Consider the following 25,859-nt stretch of genomic DNA (forward strand, 5'->3'; position numbering starts at 1 on the left):
CCCCTTAAAAAGAACTTCGTCCCCGAAGTTCAACCCGCACGTCACTCCCCTCAGAGTTATACACCGACACTAACCACCTACAGAAAGGCGCACCAACTCAACCATCCTGACATTACCATCATACCACCTTACTCAAACAACAATCACCTATCACAGCTACTCCTCCAAACAATACTAATCACCAACTTTCACATATACATACGGAAATTAACGAATTCATATGCATTCTTTTGCCAAAAGCGACACAACTACTATCAACCATACACAAATGCGAAGCAATACTCAGAACAGCACTCAACCATACAAATATACAAATGCAAAACCATACACAAATGCGAACCACCACATTCCGTACGCTTATATCAATTATCATAAATTGAATTGAGACACCCGTGCACAGTATAATCTTCATATTACTTGAATACAACATGGATACAGCTTAAAGGAAATATGAATGTAATTCCGAATGCTAACATGCCTAACATACATGTGATTCCAAATATCATAGGTATAATTAAATACATATTTCTCGTAAATAAATACGTATAATTAAATACATATTTCACATAAATAAATACGTAAATACTTAGTTCCGCGACATTACTCTTCCCCTCTTAAAGGAACTTCGTCCCCGAAGTTCACCACTAGCCACTTCCCGTGCCCAAAGCCAATACGTACCTCATGATGGTGATATTACTCATAAACTCTTGTAGCACAACTTGCTTTATGACATCACACTCTTGTGACTTATAATGACAAAATATTTCAGCAACCAAGTAGTGTGTAACAATTAAAATATGGAATTAATAAGAAATAGCAGCTTTATGCGTAACCCGTTGAGGCAATTATCTCTGTAACCAAACATATATACGTAGAAAACTTGTTACAGTTACCACGTTGTATGAGTATGGTGTTACCTTTCATATAATTTAATGATTCGGGTATTCCTCCTCTAAACAATTTAAGTTTCTGGTAACCAACCAATGTTATACAACGAAACATTCACAAATTCATAGCTTAGTCCAACAATCACGTATCCGTGATACAATCATAATCCCTCTGTGGAACATCTTATAGTATAAAATAGCAAAATAAGGCACTAACAAACCCTTTCATACAATTATCACATAACTTATGTAATTCACATAGCTATTTCCCATCAGGTCTCTGTATCAGCAATAATCGGCCAAGTATGAAAGGCTACTCGGTCGAGTAAGCTCTATTCGGTCGAGTATATTTGTATACTCGGCCGAGCAAGCTCTACTCGGTCGAGTAGTAACTATACTCGGTCGAGTTATGACAGCCAGAGAGCGTTTTGACGACATAACATAGAGCATTCACAATCAACCTGCATCAAATTCTTTCCAGTAATATTAAACACAACTAATTCCTAACATAAACGACATTCAACACGTCTCCATACGATAAATTAAGTAAGTAACGGCCTTATGGCCGAGTACAGCCATCCAACAATAGATAATAAATCCGGAAAGCAACAACCAAAATAGAAACCGAGGGGCCTGAGGTCCTGTCATCAGAAACCGAGGGGCCTGAGGTCCTGTCAACAGCGTTCTTAAATATCCTGGGTATTACACTGGCCACGACCCATTGCTTCATCCGTGGTATTGCTCGTAGTTGTGCTAGATTCGGGAATGTCATGGTTGGGCTCGTTATTGACCATATCAGAAACCGAGAGGCCTGGGGTCCTGTCATCAGTGGCCTCGTCATTTGGGCCTGTGTCGGTCTCGACAGGCTGCTCTAAATAAGTATAATCCGTGTCCGAGTAATAGAATTCGGGTGCAAGAGGGTCACACGTAGTGGGTTCAGCCAAGTCATTGAATGGATAAACGGATTCATGAAAAACGACATCCCGAGATACAAAATACGATTTTGTGTCAAGATCAAATAATTTTCATCCCTTCTTATTGTGAGGATACCCGACAAAAACACGCTTGCGACCCTTCTTTTCAAATTTATCTCCCGTAGTATTTTGATTATGCGCAAAACAGAGACACCCGAACACCCGCAAGTTTGTGTAACTAGGCGGCTTCCCATACAGACATTCATAAGGGGTCTTATTATTAAGCAATAGAGTGGGGGTGCGATTAATCAAATAAGCAGCTGAAAGAACACATTCACCCCAAAAAGTTTGAGGTAAATTACCTTGAAATCGAAGGGTCCGGGCTACGTTCAAAATATGTCGGTGCTTGCGTTCAACACGTCCATTTTGTTGGGGCGTGCCAACACAAGAGGTCTCAAAATGAATGCCTTTGGAGACAAAATACCCGGCCATACAGTTGAATTTTGTTCCGTTATCACTACGAATAGTTTTAATAGTTTTAGAAAATTGAGTAGTGACCATATTAATGAAACTCATGAACATATCTGTAACTTCAACTTTATCGAGCAATAAATAGACCCAAGTAGCTCGGGAGTAGTCATCTACGATTGTCAAAAAATATCTCGCTCCACATGAGGATGCAACACGATAAAAACCCTGTTGAGTTTATGGATTCGAGTACCTAAGAGGGGGAGGGGGTGAATTAGGTACTATTTTAAAAAATTTATAACTTCAACTTTATTGAATTAAAGTAAGTTATAAGAGCAAAAGAGATGAGAGGATACTTTGAATAATATTGAAAGATTGAACAAGTATCACTATGAATGTTTGCTGAAGTATGAAAGCAACAATCGTTCTGACTGTATCTATTTGTCTCAGTTTGTGAAATGTGACTGCAGACCAAATGCGACAGTATGATGAACTGTTACTTCTAAGTTTAAGCGAAACAAAACAAACAAACAAAGTATAAAGCAGCGGAAATAAAGTAAGCACTTGAACACGAGATTTTTGAATTGGTTCGGCAAGAAACTCAAGTGCCTACGTCCAATCTACCTTTTTATTACTTTCCTTTAGTGATCTACTCCGAAAACTAAAAGACCCTTGTAATAAAAGACGCCAACCTACTCCGGTTGCAAAGCTAGTACAAGAACTACTCCGTTCTTATGACAAGCTAACTCGCAATCTACTCCGATTGCCAAGAGCTAAAGGACTACTCCGTCCTAGAACTCAACAACTCACAACCTACTCCGGTTGTCAAGAGTTAAAGACTACTCCGTCCTAAACTCTACTAACACACTTAGAATGTTATAGGATCAAGTTTCCACTAACACATTCTTAACAAAGAATAGAGGTGGATAACTTTTACAAGATCAACAATTCTTAAGCAAGAGAGTTTAGTATAGAAAAGCAACAGTAGCCACGACTGTAGAAACTGAAAACACTTGAAGACTTTTAAAGGATTTTGCAAACAAACACGTTTTTTAAGCTTTAAAAATAATTTGCAAAGATGGAAGAATTAATTCAGAAAAGTCTTGAGGATTTAATGAAGAGGGACACGGTTTATATAGAGGAGGTGAGTGAAGGGGTTGCTAGGGTTTTGAAGGGTCAAAGACCTCACATGTGAAGGGCAATAGCAACCACCCAAAACTTGCACCAAAGGGTCTTTTGCAAAGGTAAGAATAGAGAAAGAAGGTTTGAAAGATAACCTTAAATGCTCATACAAAATCAGAAAACAAAGGATGTGAGACAAGTCACATGATGACAAGTTAACACAAATATGGCAAAAAGTATTTCTTGTTTTCTTAAAGACCAAAGGATTGAATTTGCACAAAGAGGATACATTTTGAATAATTCAAACCACTCTTTAATGAAGACTACTCCTTAATAAAAATCTGATTTTTTTATCTTTGAAAATAAAAGTCACGTGAAAGCTTTTGAAAGATAAAAGGGAGCTTCAAGTTTTTACGAGTTGTGGCATAATCCAAACAGCTGTTTGCGTGTGAAAGCAACAGTCGTCTGGACTGTTTCTATTACTCTAGTATACTCTACTTTCTTGCTTGTACATTAGATGACACTCGACTAAATACAATGGGATTAATAACAACTTCAACACTTCTTAATCCATGCTTGATATGATCATATATCCTGAAAAGGTAAACTAAGATAACACAAATCAAATGGGCATGTTATCATCAACATAAGGAACCCAACAAATTCCCCCTTTGATGATGACAAGCCCCAAACGAATGTATAAGCAATGTAAACACCTTGATTCAAGATTTTTAAGCAAGCAAGATCAAATGATAGAGAAGGGACAATATTACCTTTCCAAGGGCAAAAGTTAGAATCAAACTATCATGACAATTTTACATTGCCCCAAACAAGAATCAAGCTAAGAAGGTTAGACAAGCCATTAGTTTAATCAATAAGCAAGGAGATTTAAAGCATGAGTTTACCTTTTCCCCCTCTTGACATCATCAAAAAGATAGGGATGTCACAAGCATTAGAGTGCAGATATTTCATAAGAAAACACAAAAAAGACACATGGAAGTGTGACAAGGTAACAAAGTCAACATAAACAAGGATTAAGCATAAGCTAACCAAAGTTCAACATAGCTAAACAAAGTTTAAAATACACCACCAATTGTTCAAAATAACAAGCAAGGAAAATAAGTCTTAGAAAGGCACAACCAAGGTGGAACAAAATGAAGGGGTACGGGTAAGGGTTAATAGGCCGAGAGGAAAGGGAAAGGCTAAGGAGAGGAGGCTTGTTCACCATCCGAGCCACTACCCAACGGGTCATCATCCACATGATCATCACCAACTTCTTTTGTTGACACAAGGGTGGAAATGATATCCACCTCACCACGGATGAGGTCCAAAGTAGAAGCAAGGGCCGAAATTGCCATGTCCTTTTGACGAGCATCTTCCCTAATCCATGCACCCAACTCAGCCACGGCATTAAGCACTTCCCGCATACCACCCGTATTCACTTGACTTGTTGACCCAACTTCCGGGTCCTTCTTAATTTTCACAGAGATCAATTCGTCATTTTCAATTTTGATCAACATCTTCCCCATTTGCCCATCACTCATAACATCACACATATCCAACGAACCCAAGCTAGTGTTCACTAACACCCCTTGTGCCTTGAGCACAACCGATAACCACATGCCATAGGGTAGGTGAATCATACTAGAAGAAGGTCGACGAAGCTTGGTCGAAATGAGGTGAAAACGTCTAAACATTAACCCGACTAGGTTCACCTTCTTATGGGTAGCAATATGATAGATTAAATATTGTTGGGCTATGGTGAGTTTTCCCCTATCACCCGAGGGATAAATGGAGCGACAAAGCATATTAAAAATGATACGGAGAGGAGGTGGGATTTGGGTGTTGCTGACGGGTCCAGGAGAAACAGTTTTGGGACACACTACTTGGGCAACATTAAGTGGTGAAGCATAAGGTAAAGCAACCCAAGTTTCGGAGGGGAGTTTGTCAAAACCTCCGACGGGAATATCAAGGGCGGTAGCGAAATCAGATTGAGATAGTTTAAGGGGCTTACCGTTCACCTTAGCTGTAAGAGTTTTACCAGATTTATCAACCCGTACCGTTGCAAAGAACTGAATCACCTCGCTCACAAACACCGGCTCACGCATTTCCAACAGCTTCTCCCAACCTTGAGCTAATACCATATCCCGGACTGAGTGAAATGCAGGCGGTTCAAACCAAGTTTGGTTGTAAACCCGAGGGGAGTGAATAGCTTTGATGTTCATCAACCTCTCACAATTTTTGTAAATGGAAGTAGGGAGGTCAATACTCTCAAGGTGATCCCAAACAATGGCCAAGTCCCATTTTGGGGTTAGGGAGACCGGATCAGAGGGAGAAAGATACACAAGCTTTTTCTTCAAAGGTTTCGATTTTTTCAGGGGAGGTTCACTCGGATTTTCAATTGGGGTATCAACAATCGGGTTATCAACATTACTCTGCTCGATAGTTTCTGAAATTGGGGGTAATTGGGATGAAGAGGCTTTTTCTTTTCTTTTGTTGTTCTTTTTCGCCGGAGTCGGGTCAGACTCGCCGGACTTAGTGGGATTCTCATTCAAATCAAACTCGGTTTCTTCTTCAACATCTTCAATATTTACCAATACCGGTTCAGTGGAAGAGCTTGGAACAGAAGAGCTTTTCTTCCGACCACCACGTGTGCGCCGTCCTACCATTGTGGAGATGGGAATGTCGTCGGATGATGGAGGGTCAGAGGGGTTTGGTGATGGTTGAGGGTTAGGTGGATCTGGGTTTGTTGAAGGGGTCGTGTTTGAGGTTTGAGGTGGGAAAGCGTAGGATGTTTTGGTTGGGGTCATTGTTGGAGTAGTTGATGTCGGTGGGTTGGATGTGACAGGTGGTGAGGTAACTTTTGTGGGTTTGATGGGTATGGTAGTATTGAAAGAGGTTTTTACCATTGTGGGTTAAGGTAGGTTAGATATGAGGGAGTTGTGGATTTGGGAGATGAAGGGTTAGTGGATTAGGTTATTTGGACGGGTAGGTGTAGGTGATGGATTGAGGGAGTTTAATGGCCCATTTAATGTGGTAAGTGAGGTGGTTGGCCCAACTAGACATATTTAATCACTCGAAATAAAAACGCAAGGTAGCATATAATAAACGTAAATTTAGATATGAGGTTGAGTGATTACCGACTCACAAATACGGTGTCAATTTTTGGTCTAAACATGATGTCAATGCACTTAGAACACTTAATAACATATATTCAATTTTAATTTAATCAATTAAGGAATTTTGTAAAACTCACACTAAAAATCACAAGCTATTAATTAACCCAATTTCTAGTCTAAATTTCTCAAAATGTTCTCTTGCAAGTGGCTTAGTAAAAATATCGGCAATTTGATTTTCGGTTTTGCAAAAGATAAGTTTAATATGTCCTTTTTCCACATGATCACGAATAAAATGGTGACGAATATCAATATGTTTGGTTTTAGAGTGTTGAATAGGATTTTTGGAAATATTTATTGCACTCGTATTATCACACATTAAAGGAATGGAGTCAAAAATAATACCAAAATCCAAGAGTTGTTGTTTTACCCAAAGGAGTTGAGAACAACAATGTGCCGCACTAACGTACTCACTTTCGGCCGTAGAAAGAGCTACCGTATTTTGTTTCTTTGAGGCCCAAGAAGTCAAGCAAGGACCCAAGAACGTTGCAATTCCGGAGGTACTCTTTCTATCTACCGTGCACCCCGCATAGTCCGCGTCCGAAAAGCCTATAAGATCAAAAGGACAATGTAAAGGGTACCATAGGTAGAGATTTTGTGTTCCAATCAAATAGCGAAGGATTCTTTTAACGGCTTTGAAATGTGATTCTTTCGGATTTGCTTGGAACCTAGCACATAAACAAACGCTAAAGAGAATGTCGGGACGACTTGCGGTCAAGTAAAGAAGTGAGCCTATCATACCTCTATACACCTTATCACTAACATTCTTACCGAGTTCATCTTTGTCCAATTTGGACCCGGCTACCATAGGTGTATCATGAGGCTTACCATTAGTCATCCCAAATTTCTTAAGCATTTCCTTAATATACTTTTGTTTATGGATCATGATTCCTTCATTTGATTGCTTAATTTGGAGCCCAAGGAAGAATCCTAGCTCACCCATCATGCTCATTTCAAACTCCGATTTCATTAGTTCCGAAAAATATAAGTAAAGGAGTTCATTTGTTGCACCAAATATAATGTCATCAACATATACTTGTACAACCAACAGTTCACAATGGATGTTGCTTCAAGAACAATGTTTTGTCAACAGAGCCTCTTTTAAAACCATTTTCAATAAGAAATTTAGACAATCTATCATACCAACATCTTGGTGCTTGTTTTAAACCATAAAGAGCTTTGTCTAATTTGAAAACATGGTTAGGCAAATCATTGTTCTCAAAACCCGGTGGTTGCTCTACAAAGACATCTTCTTCCAAATATCCATTTAAGAAAGCGGTTTTGACATCCATTTGGAAGAGTTTAATGCCTTTGTGAGCCGCAAAACTATAAGCAATCGTATGGCCTCAAGTCTAGCTACCGGTGCATAGGTTTCATCGTAATCAATACCCTCTTGTTGGTTATAACCTTGCACCACTAGTCTAGCCTTGTTCCTTACAATTTCTCCCGAGTCATCAAGCTTGTTGCGAAAGACCCACCTAGTACCAATGACGGTACGATTAGGCGGTCTAGGGACTAGGTGCCATACCTCATTTCTTTTGAATTGATTGAGCTCATCTTGCATGGCAAGCACCCAATCTGCATCAGTCAAGGCGACTGTTACATTTGAAGGCTCAATTTGAGATAGGAAGGCATTATGGGCACAATACTCATTGAGGTGAGCGAGATTGTTGACGGATGATCTTGTTCGAATTCCCGAGTTAAGATCACTTGTGAGATTAGTGAGTGGATGAGAGCTTTGATGTTTCCACTTCTTTGGAACAATGGTTTCTTGTTCCCCCTCAACAAAGCATCGATCACGATGGATGTTTCTATTGGCCTGGAAGGTTCTTCATCCTCTTTGTTTTGGGTTACTTGATTCGGAGGTGGATGCAACAGTCGTTGGGTCTGTTGCTTCCAGAGAGGAATCAGAAGTACTACGTGTTCCCCCGAGTTCTTTGCTCTCCTTTGAAGGTGACAGTCTACGTGTCTGTTGCAATTCGAGTCTTTGGGAGCTTCTTCATCCGTGAACACGAAGTCTTTTCGAACAAGACCAATCTCAAACTCATCATCCTCGTCCTCATCATCATCATCCATGTTTTGTACCTGTCCAAGCACACTAGATTCATCAAAAATGACATGGATGCTTTCTTCAATTAACAAGGTTCGTTTATTGTAAACTTTATAGGCCTTGCTATGATCGGAGTACCCAATAAATACTCCTTCATCACTACGTGGATCGAACTTACCCAAGTTGTTTTTACCATTGTTGTGAACAAAACATTTGCTTCCAAAACATCTAAAATATGAAGTGTTGGGTTTTCTTCCACGTAATTATTCATAGGGAGTTTTATTTAAAATACTCCTTATCATGACACGATTATGAATGTAGCAAGCGGTATTTACCGCTTCGGCCCAAAAGTTCTTAGGCAACTTACTAGTTAATAACATTGTTCTAGCCATTCCTTCAAGGGTTCTATTCATCCTTTCAACCACACCATTTTGTTGTGGAGTTCTAGGAGCCGAGAAGTTATGGTCTACACCATTGTCATCACAATAAGCACCAAATGATGAGTTTTCGAATTCGGTTCCATGATCGGTTCTCATTGAAACAAGTTTTAAACCAAGTTTATTTTGAATCTTCTTTAACCAAATTAGAAACTCATCAAATGTCTCATCCTTAGAGCTTAGGAAGAGTGCCCAAACAAACCTAGAGTAATCATCAACAATGACACAAACATAACGACTACCACCTCTACTTCTAGTTCTCATTGGACCACATAAGTCGATATGTAAAAGTTGCAAAGGTTGAGATGTACTCATAATTCTTTTGGATTTAAAGGAACTTTTAACATGTTTACCTCTAGCACATTCATCACATACTTTATCAAAATCAAATTTTATATTAGGAATGCCTTCAACTAAGTCAAGTCTTTTAAGGGTATTAAGAGTTTTTGTACTAACATGACCAAACCTTTTATGCCATAACCAAGGATCATTGTTCATTACACTCATGCAAGACATGGTGTGACCGGATAGAGAGTTCAAATTAGTTAAGTAAACATCTTTGACACGTCTTCCTTCGAGTATTAGTTCATTAGTAGAGGCATCAAAAATTCGACACATATTGGCACGAAATTCAACAACATTACCCTTATCACAAAGTTGAGAAATGCTAAGGAGATTATGTTTCAAACCTTTGACAAGCCGCACATTGTCGACACAAAGTAAGGATGACTTACCAACTTTTCCAATACCAATTACTTCACCTTTCTTGTTGTCACCAAACCTTACCGTGCCACCATCATACGCTTTAAGTGAGAGGAATTGGCTTCTATCACCCGTCATGTGACGAGAGCATCCACTATCCAAGTACCAATTGCGGCCGCCTCTCACCAAGCCCTACACAAGATTAGTTTTTGAGTTTAGGAACCCAAATGAATTTGGGTCCCTTTTTGTGATCAACATAACTTGTGGTGTCCTTTTTAATGTTCATTTCATTTAAAGCTTTGGTGTTCTTGTCAATGTCATCAAATCGTTTTGTACATCCATTAAAAACATGACCATTGTCACCACAATAATTGCAAATGATGTATTCGGGAAGACCTACATACTTCCTTCCTCTAAAATCGTTTTTAGGCTTCTCGGATGCAACGATCGGTCGACTGTTCCATTTGAACCCCAAACCAGCAGTTTTATCACATTTCTCGGTTTGATTCGTGAGGAAGTTTAACACGGTTTGACTTCCTTCCCATTTTTCAGTGATGTTCTTAGCATTAACAAGTTCATTGGTCAAGTCATGTACACGTGAAAGAAGATGCAAATTCTTTTCCTTTTCTCTTTTAAGTTCATCATTGTTGACACTTTCTATGGACAATCTTTTCTCAACGATGAAGTCATGGGTGTGATTGTTGAGTTTAGACACGAGATAAATGATTCTTTCTTTGGACTCTTCATACTTAGATGTCATCTTGTCAAGTCTTTGGTTTAGATCAACGATTTCATCGGATCTATGATGAGGAGAAGAGCTAGAAGTGCTACATTCGGGCATACCCTTTTGAAAGAACGTAAGCCTATCATGGAGATCTTCTATTTCGTTCTTGAGACAAACAACCTCACTCTTAAGACACTCGTTTTCATTTTCCAACCATTCACTCTTTCTTTTGAACTTGTCTAAATCGTGGTCAGAAGCAACAGTCTTAGACACTGTTTCTTTTAAGTCTACAATTTCAACTATAAGGTCATAGATCTCATTTTCAAGATCATCTTTGTCCTTCAAAAGATCATCACGTTCCTTGGTTAGAGAGGAAACTTGCAACACCAAGGTAGTGTTGACATTTTCAAGGTCAGAGACATCCGTGGGGGTCAACCTAAGACGCTCAAGTTCTTTAGTCAAATGTTTGTTTAACTTGTTGACTCTTTTAACTTCATTATATGCCTCAGAAGTGACAGTGACACAGTCTGTTGCTTTTAGTTCATTTTTCAGATTAAAGTTCTCTTGAGCAATTTCCTCAATCTCATTTTGCATTATATCAAGCTTATTAGTTTGAGACCGACACTTATCAAAAAGTTGGTCAAGAAGCTTACATACTTTCTCTTTGGAGTAAGTTCTAGCCTTGGCCTTTAGATGATTTACCTCGTTGTCGGAATCGGAGTCGGAATCGTCGGGGTTAGCCATGAGGCATCTTAAGTGTTCAAGTTTTGAGGTTTTTGAGACTTTTTCTTTACCATGATTTGCAAGACACATTTTAGCCTCAAGTTCCTCCTCGATGAGTTCCTCATCTTCCTCGGAGTCGGACATTCCCCATATAGCACTCATGACTCTATGTTTATAGTTCTTTTTAACCTTTTCTCTTCTTTCCTTAGATTTGATTTCTTCCCACTTGGGACATTCTTTAATTTGATGAGTTTTATCACCACATTTAAAGCATCCCACGGTGGAAGTAGGTCGTCTCTTAGGAAAGCGTTTTTTTGAGTAATTATTGGTGAACTTTTTGTTACCTTGTCCATTGACCAACCCGGCTAAGTTCCTTGTGAACATAGCAAACTCGTCTTCCTCCTCATCTTCTTCATCACTTGGAGAAGATGTGAGGGCGAGACTCTTTCCCTTTGATGACTCACTAGAATTCTTATCGAGATTAAACTCGTGAGCCATTAGTGATCCCATTAGTTCATGAAGAGATAGGGTTGACAAGTCTTTAGCTTCCTCTATGGCGGTGACTTTAGGTTGCCATTTAGGGGTTAGACTACGAAGGATTTTTCGAATGATGTCCTCGGACTCGAAATTCCTTCCTAGACTTTGAAGCTCATTAATAATACAAGAAAAACGAGAAGAGAAACTATTTAAAGACTCGTCCTTTGACATTCTAAACATTTCATATTGTTGCATGAGAAGGTCAATACAGTGTTTTCTTACTTGGGACGTCCCTTCATATGCAAGTACAAGGGAATCCCAAATAGATTTTGCCGTAGGACACCCGGAGATTCGACTAACTTCCCCCTCACCAACACAACGTTGAAGAATCGACATTGCTTTGGAATTCTTTTCGGCAAGCTTGAAGTCGTTCTCATTGTAATTTCTTTCCTCTTTTGTCTTGGTGAAACCGTTAAGAATATCGGTTTCCTCAATGGCAAGAGGTCCATTTTGGATGATGTTCCAACATTGATAATCGATACTTTTGATGTAATGTTCCATTTTGAGTTTCCACCATCCAAAATTCGAACCGGTAAAGACCGGGATCTTGGAGTGTTTCTCGGAATCCATTACCCACGAATCAAACTCTAAGGCGGTTAGCCTCGATCAAGAGCACGAGGCTCTGATACCAATTGTTGAGTTTATGGATTCGAGTACCTAAGAGGGGGAGGGGGTGAATTAGGTACTATTTTAAAAAATTTATAACTTCAACTTTATTGAATTAAAGTAAGTTATAAGAGCAAAAGAGATGAGAGGATACTTTGAATAATATTGAAAGATTGAACAAGTATCACTATGAATGTTTGCTGAAGTATGAAAGCAACAATCGTTCTGACTGTATCTATTTGTCTCAGTTTGTGAAATGTGACTGCAGACCAAATGCGACAGTATGATGAACTGTTACTTCTAAGTTTAAGCGAAACAAAACAAACAAACAAAGTATAAAGCAAATGGAAATAAAGTAAGCACTTGAACACGAGATTTTTGAATTGGTTCGGCAAGAAACTCAAGTGCCTACGTCCAATCTACCTTTTTATTACTTTCCTTTAGTGATCTACTTCGAAAACTAAAAGACCCTTGTAATAAAAGACGCCAACCTACTCCGGTTGCAAAGCTAGTACAAGAACTACTCCGTTCTTATGACAAGCTAACTCGCAATCTACTCCGATTGCCAAGAGCTAAAGGACTACTCCGTCCTAGAACTCAACAACTCACAACCTACTCCGGTTGTCAAGAGTTAAAGACTACTCCGTCCTAAACTCTACTAACACACTTAGAATGTTATAGGATCAAGTTTCCACTAACACATTCTTAACAAAGAATAGAGGTGGATAACTTTTACAAGATCAACAATTCTTAAGCAAGAGAGTTTAGTATAGAAAAGCAACAGTAGCCACGACTGTAGAAACTGAAAACACTTGAAGACTTTTAAAGGATTTTGCAAACAAACACGTTTTTTAAGCTTTAAAAATAATTTGCAAAGATGGAAGAATTAATTCAGAAAAGTCTTGAGGATTTAATGAAGAGGGACACGGTTTATATAGAGGAGGTGAGTGAAGGGGTTGCTAGGGTTTTGAAGGGTCAAAGACCTCACATGTGAAGGGCAATAGCAACCACCCAAAACTTGCACCAAAGAGGGGTCTTTTGCAAAGGTAAGAATAGAGAAAGAAGGTTTGAAAGATAACCTTAAATGCTCATGCAAAATCAGAAAACAAAGGATGTGAGACAAGTCACATGATGACAAGTTAACACAAATATGGCAAAAAGTATTTCTTGTTTTCTTAAAGACCAAAGGATTGAATTTGCACAAAGAGGATACATTTTGAATAATTCAAACCACTCTTTAATGAAGACTACTCCTTAATAAAAATCTGATTTTTTTATCTTTGAAAATAAAAGTCACGTGAAAGCTTTTGAAAGATAAAAGGGAGCTTCAAGTTTTTACGAGTTGTGGCATAATCCAAACAGCTGTTTGCGTGTGAAAGCAACAGTCGTCTGGACTGTTTCTATTACTCTAGTATACTCTATTTTCTTGCTTGTACATTAGATGACACTCGACTAAATACAATGGGATTAATAACAACTTCAACACTTCTTAATCCATGCTTGATATGATCATATATCCTGAAAAGGTAAACTAAGATAACACAAATCAAATGGGCATGTTATCATCAACATAAGGAACCCAACAAACCCCACAAATCACAATGTATTAATTCAAAAATAGCAGTAGCACGTTTGTTATTCAAATAGAAAGTATTACGGTGTTCCTTCGCAAAGTGACACACATCACAAACAGAGTCTTTATTGCAAATTAAACTACTCAAAGAGGGAATGGTCTTGACAATTTTATCTGACCGATGCCCCAGACGCTTATGCCAAAGATCAAAGGTACCTTGATCGGTTATGCTATGAACCGCCAAAGGTCGCTCCCCCGCGCAAATCCAATAAAGTCCATCCCTTAGCTCACCGACTCCAATCGTCGTCCTCAGGGAACGGTCCTGTATGAGACAACAATTTTGGGAGAATCCAAAATAATAGTCAGTGTTTGTCGTAAGTTGAGATATAGAAATTAAGTTACATTTCAAAGTTGGAACAAATAGCACATTGCGAAGGGTGAGAGACGGATTGATATATACGGAACCCATTATCGTGGACGTCACTTGTTGTCCGTTTGGTAGTAAAACGGGTCTACCCGGAATTATGTACCTGTCCTCCAAATATTTTAGGGTACCTGTAACATGATTAGAGGCTCCTGTATCGAGTATCCAAGAACACATACCACTGAGAAGATCATTAGCAAGGAGAGAATAAGCAGTAGCGCCCGATATGACTGCATTTACGTGTGCGTGCAGCGGGTTCCTTGTCACGCCTAGAGCCCGAACTCGAGGTCCCCATGTCTTTCCCACGAGGGCCTTCCTTCCTCCAACGTCGATATTCAGCCACCGTTCGTGGCCTTTCACCCCACCAATCCGGGAACCGTTTAGTTTTGAAGAAACAATTCGAGACCTCATGGCCCCTTGTCTCGCAGAAAGAGAAAAATAGTTGGCGACGCTCGCCCCTTTCCTGGTCCCGTAACACCCTCCAGTCGACAGAGGAATTAGGGACAGCAAAGGCCGCGACTTCAGACACGTCAGGAGTAAAGGGGTCTGACCGCAAGCGTTCCTGTTGAACAACCACACTATAGGCACGACTTAGGCTTGGGAGGGGGTCTAATTGGAACTGTTGAGACCTAACACCGCCATACAAAGACGAATCAAGACCCATAAAAAACTGGTGCAATCGTTCATTATCTAGACGCTTAAGAGCAGCCGGACCTATTTCGCATTCGCACTTGCCACACTTACACGCAAATGGTGGTTCGTGCACAATAAGGGCATCCCAGAGAGATGTCAATTTACCATAATAAGTGGTTACGTCCATAGCTTTGATTTGTTTACAGTTATGGAGTTGAGTTTTCAAACCGTGAATTTTGGTGTCGTCGATGACATCAAACTGCTCTTTTATTTCTAGCCATAACACCGATGCATCGGCCACATAGGAGACGTTGTCGAGAATGGAGGGATCGATTGTATTGCGAAGCCATTCCACGAGTGTACAGCGAACGGCCTCCCAATTGTCGAGGTCAAATTTGCTTGTTGGCTTTTTGATCGAACCGTCTATGAACCCGAATTTGCGTTGAGCTTTTAAAGACATCGTCATGGAGTGTTGCCAGTCATGGTAATTATCACGACGAAGCATGATATGGGATATTTTTGCGCCGGGTCCATCTTGGGATCCGAGATAATACGGGCTCGAAGGGTCGATTTTGGGAAATTCGACAGTGGAATCGAGCTTGTCGCCCATGGCAGCCGACTTAAGGATTTTCGTGGTTTTAGTTTTGTGTAATATTTAGGGTTGTGTGTGAAAAAAGCTATGATACCATGTTAAGATCGTATGAGGGGAAATGTTGAGTTTTATTGATGAATGCACTGGCTTATATAGTTACAATTCAACGTGTGAATACAATAATAATGTGATGATATTTGCCTATAATTACGGGATATTGTTGACTAATAATATCACATAATAATCTCGTAATAGGTATAACCGATATTCCTAACACGGGTCAAGTACCACTTACATTGTTAGCAAAGACAAAAGTAAAGGTGCCTTGAGAATTACAAAAGACTTGTCTTTATCTATGCAAATGGATTTTATTTGACCTTTGTGACGGATATTACCGTCACAAATGAGAATTTGTGATTGGTTATAATGTTAAAAAAGGTTATCTGTCAATTTCCAGGGTCTAAAGGTAGAGCCAAGAAAACAGTGGGCAAGGCATGTGAAGTTAGTTAGTTAATCAACAACTCAAATACAACCTCCACCACACGCTTCTCCCACGCCATTTCTGTATTCTACCCCGCTACTCCCCCACGGCCCACACTACTCCCAAATTTGAGTCGATTTTAGTCATGTAAACAAGGGTCATGTTATGTTAGATTATTGTTTTAATTTGTCGGTTAAAGTCATTTGTCATATACTCTCATATCTAGATGTATTCGGTTTAGTTTATTATCTGGTTAAGATCATTCGGCTATAGTCCAAGTAAATTCAGTTTGGTTCATTACTTCATTATCGAGTTGTTAGTTGCAGATATTTTAATTTGTTGGTTAAAGTCATTTGCTTTACTCGTTTTTGGATCATCAATTAGCTTGACTCATTATCTATGCCTCAACGCACATCGTCTTTACTCAACTTTATACCACCGAATTTAAAAACCCAAATTACATTATCAATTGAACCTGACTGGTAGAGCTGCCAAATAATGACACAACACGATTCCGGCACAAAATTAACGAGTTTAAATGAAAAATTATTAACAATGATAATCCATTTACATGTAAAATGAACACAAACCCGACATAACCCCAATCTTCTTTAAAGACTACTAATTTAAATCAGATTAGATTAGATTAGATTAGGTTTGATTCTCACATTCACTAAGGGTATGTTTGGATTGGAGGATTTGGAGGGAAAAGAAAGGGAGGGAGAGTAGGTGATTTAAAATCCTTTGTTTGGATAGCAAATGAGGGGGGAGGGAAATGGAAGGGGAGAGATTTGGAGGGATCCAATTTCCCTCCTTTAAGCTTAATCAAAATCTCTCCAGCAAGATTTGGAGGGAAATTATATCCAAACACCCATACCACATTCCCCTCCCCTTCCCTTCTCTTCCTTTCCCTTCCCTCTTTCCCCCTCCCCTTCTTTTCCCTCCACTTTTGCTATCCAAACACACCCTAAAGCTACAAATTGTAGTAAAATGGGGTCCAAGTGAATAGGCATGACAACACACCTACCTACAAAACATGGCCCACAAATTTAGGAATCCTTATCCTCCTTTTTACCACACCACTCCTATTTCTCCCAACTTGCCCACACGGACATACCCAACTTTGTGTATATATATACTCCCCGAAAATCTCCCCTCACTCACAAACCCTAATTCCCCTTTCCTCAATTCCTCCTTATACAAATCAACAAAAATGAACCACCACAAAACAAGACCATCCTCAATCTTCTGCTACTCCTGCTGCACCGCAACCGCAACCGCCGCCGATACCGAAAAACTATCTAAAATGGACAACAACAACAATCTCAACGTCAGCATTTCGACGTGGCTCAAATCCGAACTTCCTGACATCAAAGACCGCTGCGCTACTATCTTCTCCGGTAAGTTCGGTAAGCATCGTCAACGCGGTAACGCTGCCGAATTCCGCTACGATTCTGTGAGTTACGCGCTTAATTTCGAGGATGATGAGTCGCGTATCGACGAGTATCCGCTCCGGAACTTCTCGTCCAGATTGCCTTCTTCGCCGCCGCCGGCAAAGAGTAAGAATAATAATAATAATAATAAGGTTGTTGTTATTAACCGAGAGATTGCTGCTTGGAGTTGAGTGGTTTAATTGGAAGATTATTTATGATTATTTAAAGTTTATTTAGTTAGTTTTGGTTTGAGGATTTTGAGGATGAATGTTGAAAATATGGAATTGAGTGCTTTTAATCTCTCCATTCATATTTGCAATTTGTAAATTATAATTAAGGAATTTAAGTTAAATATGAATTAATGTGTGATGATTATAACAATCAGGATATGTAATTTGTAAATCTGTAATGTGCTCTGTAAATACATTTACTTTCTGTTCATTTTTGTATTTCTGTTTGCTTTTTCACAGGCGATCAACTTTTATTGATCAAGTATATTTTGGCAATATCTAGCTCACATCTCATGATTTCAATAGCTTTAACCTTAGATGGGATTCTCTTTCCCAAAGGCAGTGGAACACAATATAGGATAAAAAATGGGACGAGATTGCTTTAATTTACCTAGGCTCTTGCGTTTATACTTTAACTTTTAGTTAGAGGTTCTTTCATCATCAACGATTCAACGGTGTTACATTGTCAGAGTAATGTAAATAAAATTAAAATACAAAATTGCTTTTTAATTGCGAAAGTTGTAATTAGCTCCCATAACTTTAGTCAATTGTGAAATTAGGCCCATAACTTACAAATGTAGTAATTAAGCTTCATAACTTTAGCAAAAAAGTGAAATCTAACTCAATTTCTTTTTTCAATTTAAATCATACTCCATCATTAAATCATTTTATATATAAGTTCATTATGCACTAAATAATTATTATCATTTTAAAAGTATTTATTTAATTGATTAACATAATTTTTAGAATATTTTTAACATATTTTACTAATTTTATTATAATTCACATAAATATGAGAGTACGTTTACAAGTTTTCAATTGCATATACAATTTCAAATTTTTAATAAGTTTTATAGTATACTCCCTCCGTTCTAGTGATATGTTTATACCTTCTTTATATCACTTGAACATGGGGAGTATCTATAAATTGTCTTGATGAATGAAATTGATTTTTTTTGGTGAAATTTTGGTTGAAAATAAAAAATTAGGTTGAATTTCATTTTTTATCAAAGTTATGGGGCCTAACTATTACATTTGTAAGTTATGAGCTTAATCTCACAATTGGCTAAAGTTACGGGGTTAGGCGGCTTTTTAATTATAGGGAAGTTTTAAATCGGAAATTGTTTCCTTCAACTTTTTTAACATGTGGAAGTACCTTAACAAGTAGTGCTAATTACTCCTTTACTTGTCCAACAGTAATCTGCCAAAGAAGAGGCTCCTACATCAATTGGATTATTTTAATGTATTTTGGTTGAAGTATGAGAAAAGGTTAATTAATTTGGGTAATCTTTAATGGGCTAAATCAGAGGTCCCACGTGATAGTGCGTATCTTTCGCGAGACCGAGTCATGTTACAGTCACACTTCTACTTCGTAACAACAATTACCCGAAACAGCATTACATTAGAGACAACTGCATCGTCACCTCTTCTTATCCTGGCTGCTAAAGGTCGTCGACAAATTACTAAATATCGTCGACAATTTTAATGAACTTCCAAATTTGACCCTCCCTCACACTCCCCCTCATATTTTCCTTTTTATTCAATAAGTACCTATCACATTCGAAATTTTGAAAAAAAAAAAAACCCGACTCAAATTTCAACAAAAAACGTATCGACCGCATAATTTCCGTCACGAATTCAAACATTCAACAAGGTATGTGATTAGTATTAAAAATTTTTTTTGTAGTATTTTGCTTAGTTTGTAAATTTGTGACGGATTTAGGATAGATGTCAAAGTTGTGACGGAATTAGGATAGGTGCTTTGATTTCAATCGGATTTAGTCGTGTTACGCGAAAATCAAACGCAATAATCGAAACAATTAATCGAAAAAAAAAAAAGGAAAACACGTGAACTGGGCCCAGACGAGGAACTTCTTCGTCCAAGTCCAGGCCCAGACGAAAGAATTCATCGTCTAATATGGGCTCTGGACGAAGAATTCTTTCGTCTGGGCCTGGAGTTGGACGAAGAATTCCTTCGTCTGGCCCATTTCTCGTTTTTTTTTTTTTTTTTTTCTTTATGTTTTAGAATTTCTCGATACTTTTTTTTTTTTTTTTAAATAAATTTTTTTCCGTCTTGTTTTGTTATCGTTATAAACTAATAAATTATTAATAATAATTCTCGTCCGTGGCGAAGTCGTTGTAAATATATATTTTTTCCGTCTCGTTTTGTCGACGTAAAATATTAATTAATTATTACTAATAAACCCCCTTTTGGGGATATTTTGTTTTTTTATTTATTTTTTAATTTACTTAAACTTATATTTATAAATTCTCTGTTTTATTAATTGAAGTAATCAAGTTGTTGTAAATATATTTTTGTTGCGTCTCGTTTTGTTTACGTAAAATATTATTTAATTATTATTAATAAACCCCGTTCCGGGTTATTTTGTTTTTTTTTTTTAAATTTTTAATTTACTTAAACTTATATTTATAAATTCTTTGTTTTATTTTTTGAATAGATGGCCGGTGGAGGAAATGACCGTCACGTTCGAGCTCGAAAGGGGCTCCAGTTTGAGTCTGAGGTTGGAGATGGTAGTACCGATTCGTGGACTGAGGAGCGGTTGGAGGAGGAGCTGGTTCGGTCTGGTGATGTGATAGGTGAGGAGGAGGCGGGTTATGAGCGAGTGCGTAGGGTGCCACGTAGACGGAATGAGGAGGGGCGTTTTCAGCGGATGTCTGATGGTAATTCTAGTAGTGTGGTGGCTCCGAAGAAGAAGAAGTCGGGTAAGGATGTCTCTTGGTTGATCGATCATCGTGTAACGGGTGGTCCAATGTTTCCCCACGTGATTCCTAGCTTTGGGGGCCACATTGCCAACACCTTATGGCCGACTCCTAATGAGGTCGGTCGACCAGTTTTGACGGGTTACCACCGGTTTGGTAAGACGAGGTTGTTGAGTTGTTGGGAACTACCTCCGGCCGTTCAGACTATTTATGACGGTACTGGTCTTTCTCACCTATTAGATTCCATGGCCGAGCATTATAACTTGCCCCTTATTTCTGCTTTTGTTGAGAGATGGCAACCCGACACCAACAGTTTTCACATGCCTTTTGGGGAGATGTCCATACTCCTTCACGATGTTGCGCAGATCTTAGGTGTTCGGGTTGATGGTAACTGTTGTAAGGTGGAGAGTAATGACGGGACGTTGGCGGATCCCCTTATGTATGTTTGTGGCTTCTTTGGGATTGCATCAGACCAGTTGAGGTTGTCGTTAAACTCTAGTAAGAAGGTCCCTATTTACAAGAGTGGGGGTATATTGGTAGATGCAGTTTGTGAAACGGCGAGAGCTAATTGTGATGTTGTTTTTGCTCAGGGGTTTTTGGCTGCGGTGTTGGGGTCGACACTTTTTGTCGACAAATCAGGTGATAGGTTACGTCCTCAGTTGTTTCCTTTAGTGTATGATACTGATGGTGTACACGACTACGCTTGGGGAGCCGATGTACTAGCCTTCATGTACCGACAGTTGGGGGTGGCTTCACGTGCTGGTGTGAAGACTATTGGTGGTTGCTTGACTTTGTTGCAATCGTGGATCCATGAGTATTTTCCTATGTTCAGACCCGGTCCACCTTTGGCAATTGACCCTACTCAGCCTTGGTCGTGTTCTTGGAGATCCGTTGGTCCCTTCGCTCAAAATGCGGAGAAATTGTTGGAGTATCGGAGGTTGTTAGATGGGCTTACTTGTGCTTCCATTAGGTGGGATCCGTACGGGCCGCGTCAGGAGGAGTATCATCCTCATACTTTGTATGCCGGTTGTGTTCGTTTCATGGACATAGCCGAGCCGTACCAGCCTGATCGGTATTTACGACAGTTTGGGTATGTGCAGATCATACCCAATCCCATTATGAGATTGGTAGCGCATCGTCCTGCTTCGGGGATAGGGTACGAGGTTAGGGTTGGGGTTGCGGAGACTGATCATCTTTGGGATTGCTGGCAGGATCACGTGGTTCACATTTCTCGTAGATCGAGACCAGTTAGTTTCCCGGGTGAGACGGCGCCAGATTATGAGGCTTGGTATAATGGGAATTCTCACCCGTTCATCATTGATCCCGACCACCATGATGCCCCCGCGCCACAGGATGATTTTGATATTCCTGCTGAGGTAATAATTTTACTTACAGTTGTTGTAATAATTGTTTAACTTTTTCTTCTTGTTCGTCGATAATGTTTATAATGTTTTAGTTGTTTTTGTCAATTTGCAGACTGCACGTGCTTTAGTGTTTCAGTTTGCCGAGGCCAAAAGAATTACCGATGACAAGAAACAGCTTTCCTTCTTCCGCAAGATGATGAAGAACATCGACCCATTGGTTGAGAGGGCTGGGGAGATCATACATGAGCGAGGACCTCGTCAAACATCCGGTGATCGTGTTCAGCGTAGAGCAGATGGTGTGTACACTGATAGCGAGGAAGAGGATGATCAGTAGTCAGGAGACTATTTTTTTTTTATTTCATTCATGTTGGACCTCCAATTGGTACCCTCCGAACCATCGTACTCCAACTTCCTCCAAAATGCATGTAACACATCAACAGGGACCCGAGATCCGTTTCTAGCAATGCGATGAAGTGAACAAGCACATAACAAACCAAGTGTAGTAGCCTTTACACAACCGCAATCGATCATCAAGGCATCTTTCGTCATCTTGGCACCTCTTTCGAATTCTTCACGCAATTCACTGATGTCATTCTTTGATATTTTATAGGAAAGTCTGGAAAATAATCGCTGAATCCCCGTCAACCGCCTCGATCTAGATAACTCCAACAAGTGTCGGATCTCAACATGTTGCATTTCCATCAAAGAATGAAACCGGATCCAGATGCTATCAACTGCCAGTTTCGCGCTATTCAGCCATCTCTTCAAATTCGCATGAGCCGACTCAACCCGGGATGTATAAGTGTTCTCAAAATGAGTTATCTTGTTCGTTCTATACTTGGCCCATTTTTCCAAGTGCGGGAACCATTGCCTCTCAATATAAGCCGCCACTCCCGCCCATTGCCTTGCCAAATTGTTCCACGCCACATTAAACTTATCTTCGGTCTCCGCCTCGACAACCGCTTTAAACAAGTCATAACTTATGTGATTAGCCCAACTATCCTGTTTCGTGATATCAAGTGCTTTCGTCTCCACGTTAGAATATATATGCCAAAGACATAGCAAGTGAGACGAATCCGGAAAAACAGTGGGAATCGCGTTCAACAAACCTGCCTCGCAATCAGTAACAATAGCATTAGGTTGAACGGCATCATTGAGAAGGGCCTTCAGTTTCCGTAGGACCCACAGATATTTATCCTCGGACTCATGCGTCACAAGAGCATACGCGATGAAAAAGCTCTTTCCGACGGGTGTGACTCCAACCATCTCAACAAGCGGAAGACAGTATTCATTTGTCTTATACGTGGAATCGATCAATACCACATAATAGTATGATCGAAACATCTTAACGGCTTCTGGATGAGCCATGAACACGTGGGTTAGCTCATCGGTCTCCTGATCAGTGACCCAATAATGAACGTACTTATGCTGAACCGCAAGTGCTAACATCTGTTGTGCCGAGTTTCTCCTATCTCTTTCCTCGGCCCTTACTTTCTGAGAACGATTGTAGATTTGTCGCCGATTAGGTCTTGACTTTTCCGGATTCCGCTGATGCAAACCCGCACTAATAATTGCCGGTCTAACGTGAGCTCTAACTTGGGCATCGATATAAGCCAACTCCTCGTCATCAAACTTTGCAAAGTATCTGTCGCCGTCACAATACAACGTTAAAGCATGATTATGAAACCCGGATCTCATCACAAGTAGCCACTTATTCTCTTCTAATTCAACAACTTTCATTGAAAATTTGCAATTGCACCACGCGGTAGTGTGTTACCCTCATTAAAGAATCGGCATCCTTATTTACGGGACCTTTTCCACCCATCCGACAAACAAAATAATGTTGTCTCAAATTCGTGTTACGACCAACTTTCTTGTTGCTTGCTCTTTTTATACCAAACTCGAGTCGGAGTCCGATCTCATATGCCCAATTAAACGCTTGAATACTAGATGCAAAGAACAAGCTAGTCTTAAAATGATCTGAGTAATCAATACCGTCTCCATCGTGAATCACCTGCGCACGCATTTCGATAAATTAGTTATTAATTAATTATTTGCTACGGAACGAGTCGGAGTAAATAAAAAATAATATAAAAATAATACAAAGACGGTAATAAGTTATTTTATACAAAACGAGTCGGAAATATTAAAGATAAAAATTTAATATAAAGACGGTAATTAATTATTTCAATTGTTTTATAATACAAAGACGGTATTTAATTATTTTATACAAAACGAGTCGGAAATATTAAAGATAAAAATATAATATAAAGACGGTAATTAATTATTTGAATTGTCGGAAACTATAAAAACTAAAAAAATATAATACAAAGACGGAAATTAATTATTTTAAATGTTTTATACAAAACGAGTCGGAAACAAAAAAAAATAAAAAAAAAAATACACGGTTTGGGCCTTGGACGAAAGGATTTTTCGTCCAAAACCAGGCCTGGACGAAGGAATTTTTCGTCCAATACCTGGTCTGGACGAAAAATTTCTTCGTCCAGGCCCAGCCCGTGTAATTTTTTTTTTTTTTTTTTTTTTCAATTGCTTTTTCAAATAAATCCGTCACAAAATCTATCATAATTCCGTCTACATTCATGGCATCTATCCTAATTCGGGATTCAAACGATAATAAAACATAAATTTTTAACAAAACTAAATCGTAAACTAACCTCGTTACTAGCTTCATTGTTGGAATCGTTGTTAAAATCGTTCCCGTTCATGTTGTTAATTACAAAACCCGACTTCTTTTTTTGTTTGAAATATTTTAGTGAGACGGTGACTTGTGTTTTAGTGAGACGGAAATTGCATTTGTGTTTTGAAACGGAAATTGCATTTTGGTGAGACAGATATGGAGTTATGATATGGAGGGCAAACTTGGAAATTTACATTAATTGTCGACGATATTTAGTAATTTGTCGACGACGTATAGCAGGACCCCTTCTTATTTCTCACTCGCAGTCGTAGACACACGTACCCTAATGTGATCGTAATTTCTATTACCGATAAATCGTCACTTTTTGTCCAAAAAAATATGAAAAAGACCGTCATACGATAGAATTGCTGCTTTTTCAGACGTAATAACCAACATCAACATCTGATAACACAAGTTTATCTTTGCGGTTAAATCGTGAGATTTATCAAAGTTCAAATAATAAAAGAATAGCTTTCTTAGCAAAAGAACTAAAATGGATAATAAAACTACGGTTTTCTATTTTTTTTTGGTGCTAATGAGGGGCTAAGCCCCGAAAATTAATTAGTTGCTATTACACGGGAATAGCTACCCCAGATATATCTTCCCGAAGGACAATACGTAAATCATTAAAAGGAACGTCTAAGTGCGTTGGATTGGTGCTAGAAGTCACCCCTCTATTGGCCAATAAATCCGCTGCCCTGTTAGCTTCTCTATATGTGTGCTCCACCTTGATTACCCAATGGGTCTCCTTAAGCAAGTCTTGAAATCTTTTAACAATGAATTTGAGATTGTTGCTGACTAACCGATTCTCCAAAATTATCTTGACACAAGTCAAGTTATCCATATGGACCAGAAGCTTTTGTATCCGGAGAGCTTTGGCACGCTGTAGACCAGCTAGAAGGGCCAATAATTCGGCCTTCATAGATAAACATATACCGCACGAAAAGAAATAAGCACTGATAAAATTACCAGTATCGTCTCTAAAGATACCTCCACCTCCAGCTGGACCGGGGTTACCTTTTGATGCCCCGTCGGTGTTTAGTTGCACCCAACCATACGAAGGAGGAAGCCAATGTATAAAAATCTCCACATTCCTCGGCCTAGGCTACGGTATAAAAATATCGAATTTATCGAAAGCATTCTTTGTAGCTTGAAATTGTTGGTAAAGAAAAGCTTGGGGCTCCGTTGGATTTTCACTATCTCGACCAAAAACAATATTGTTTCTCCACCTCCAAATCCACCGACAAGTTATGGCAAAATAGATTGGCCAGTCAGCAACGGTAGTGTTAACGTCATTGCTAGCACTCTTTAAGAACCACGAGGAAAAAGGACCGTTATAAAATGCTTGGTTGGACGCATCTATG

At 39.1% G+C, this 25,859-nt stretch overlaps 1 protein-coding gene across 1 annotated transcript; it reads right to left on the reverse strand.

The window, feature by feature from the left end:
• Window positions 1-14,536: 14,536 nt before the first annotated feature.
• LOC141602001 (uncharacterized) lies at window positions 14,537-15,586 on the reverse strand. Its single transcript, XM_074422310.1, has one exon. It carries the CDS (start codon window positions 15,584-15,586, stop codon window positions 14,537-14,539), a length of 1,050 nt encoding a protein of 349 aa, XP_074278411.1.
• Window positions 15,587-25,859: the final 10,273 nt, after the last annotated feature.

Source organism: Silene latifolia, chromosome 9 (genome assembly GCF_048544455.1).
Source record: "Silene latifolia isolate original U9 population chromosome 9, ASM4854445v1, whole genome shotgun sequence".
Lineage (NCBI taxonomy): Eukaryota > Viridiplantae > Streptophyta > Magnoliopsida > Caryophyllales > Caryophyllaceae > Silene > Silene latifolia.

Excerpts from the sequence above, each read along its gene's own strand:
- LOC141602001 (XM_074422310.1), bottom strand. The coding sequence starts at position 15,586 with ATGGGCGACAAGCTCGATTCCACTGTCGAATTTCCCAAAATCGACCCT.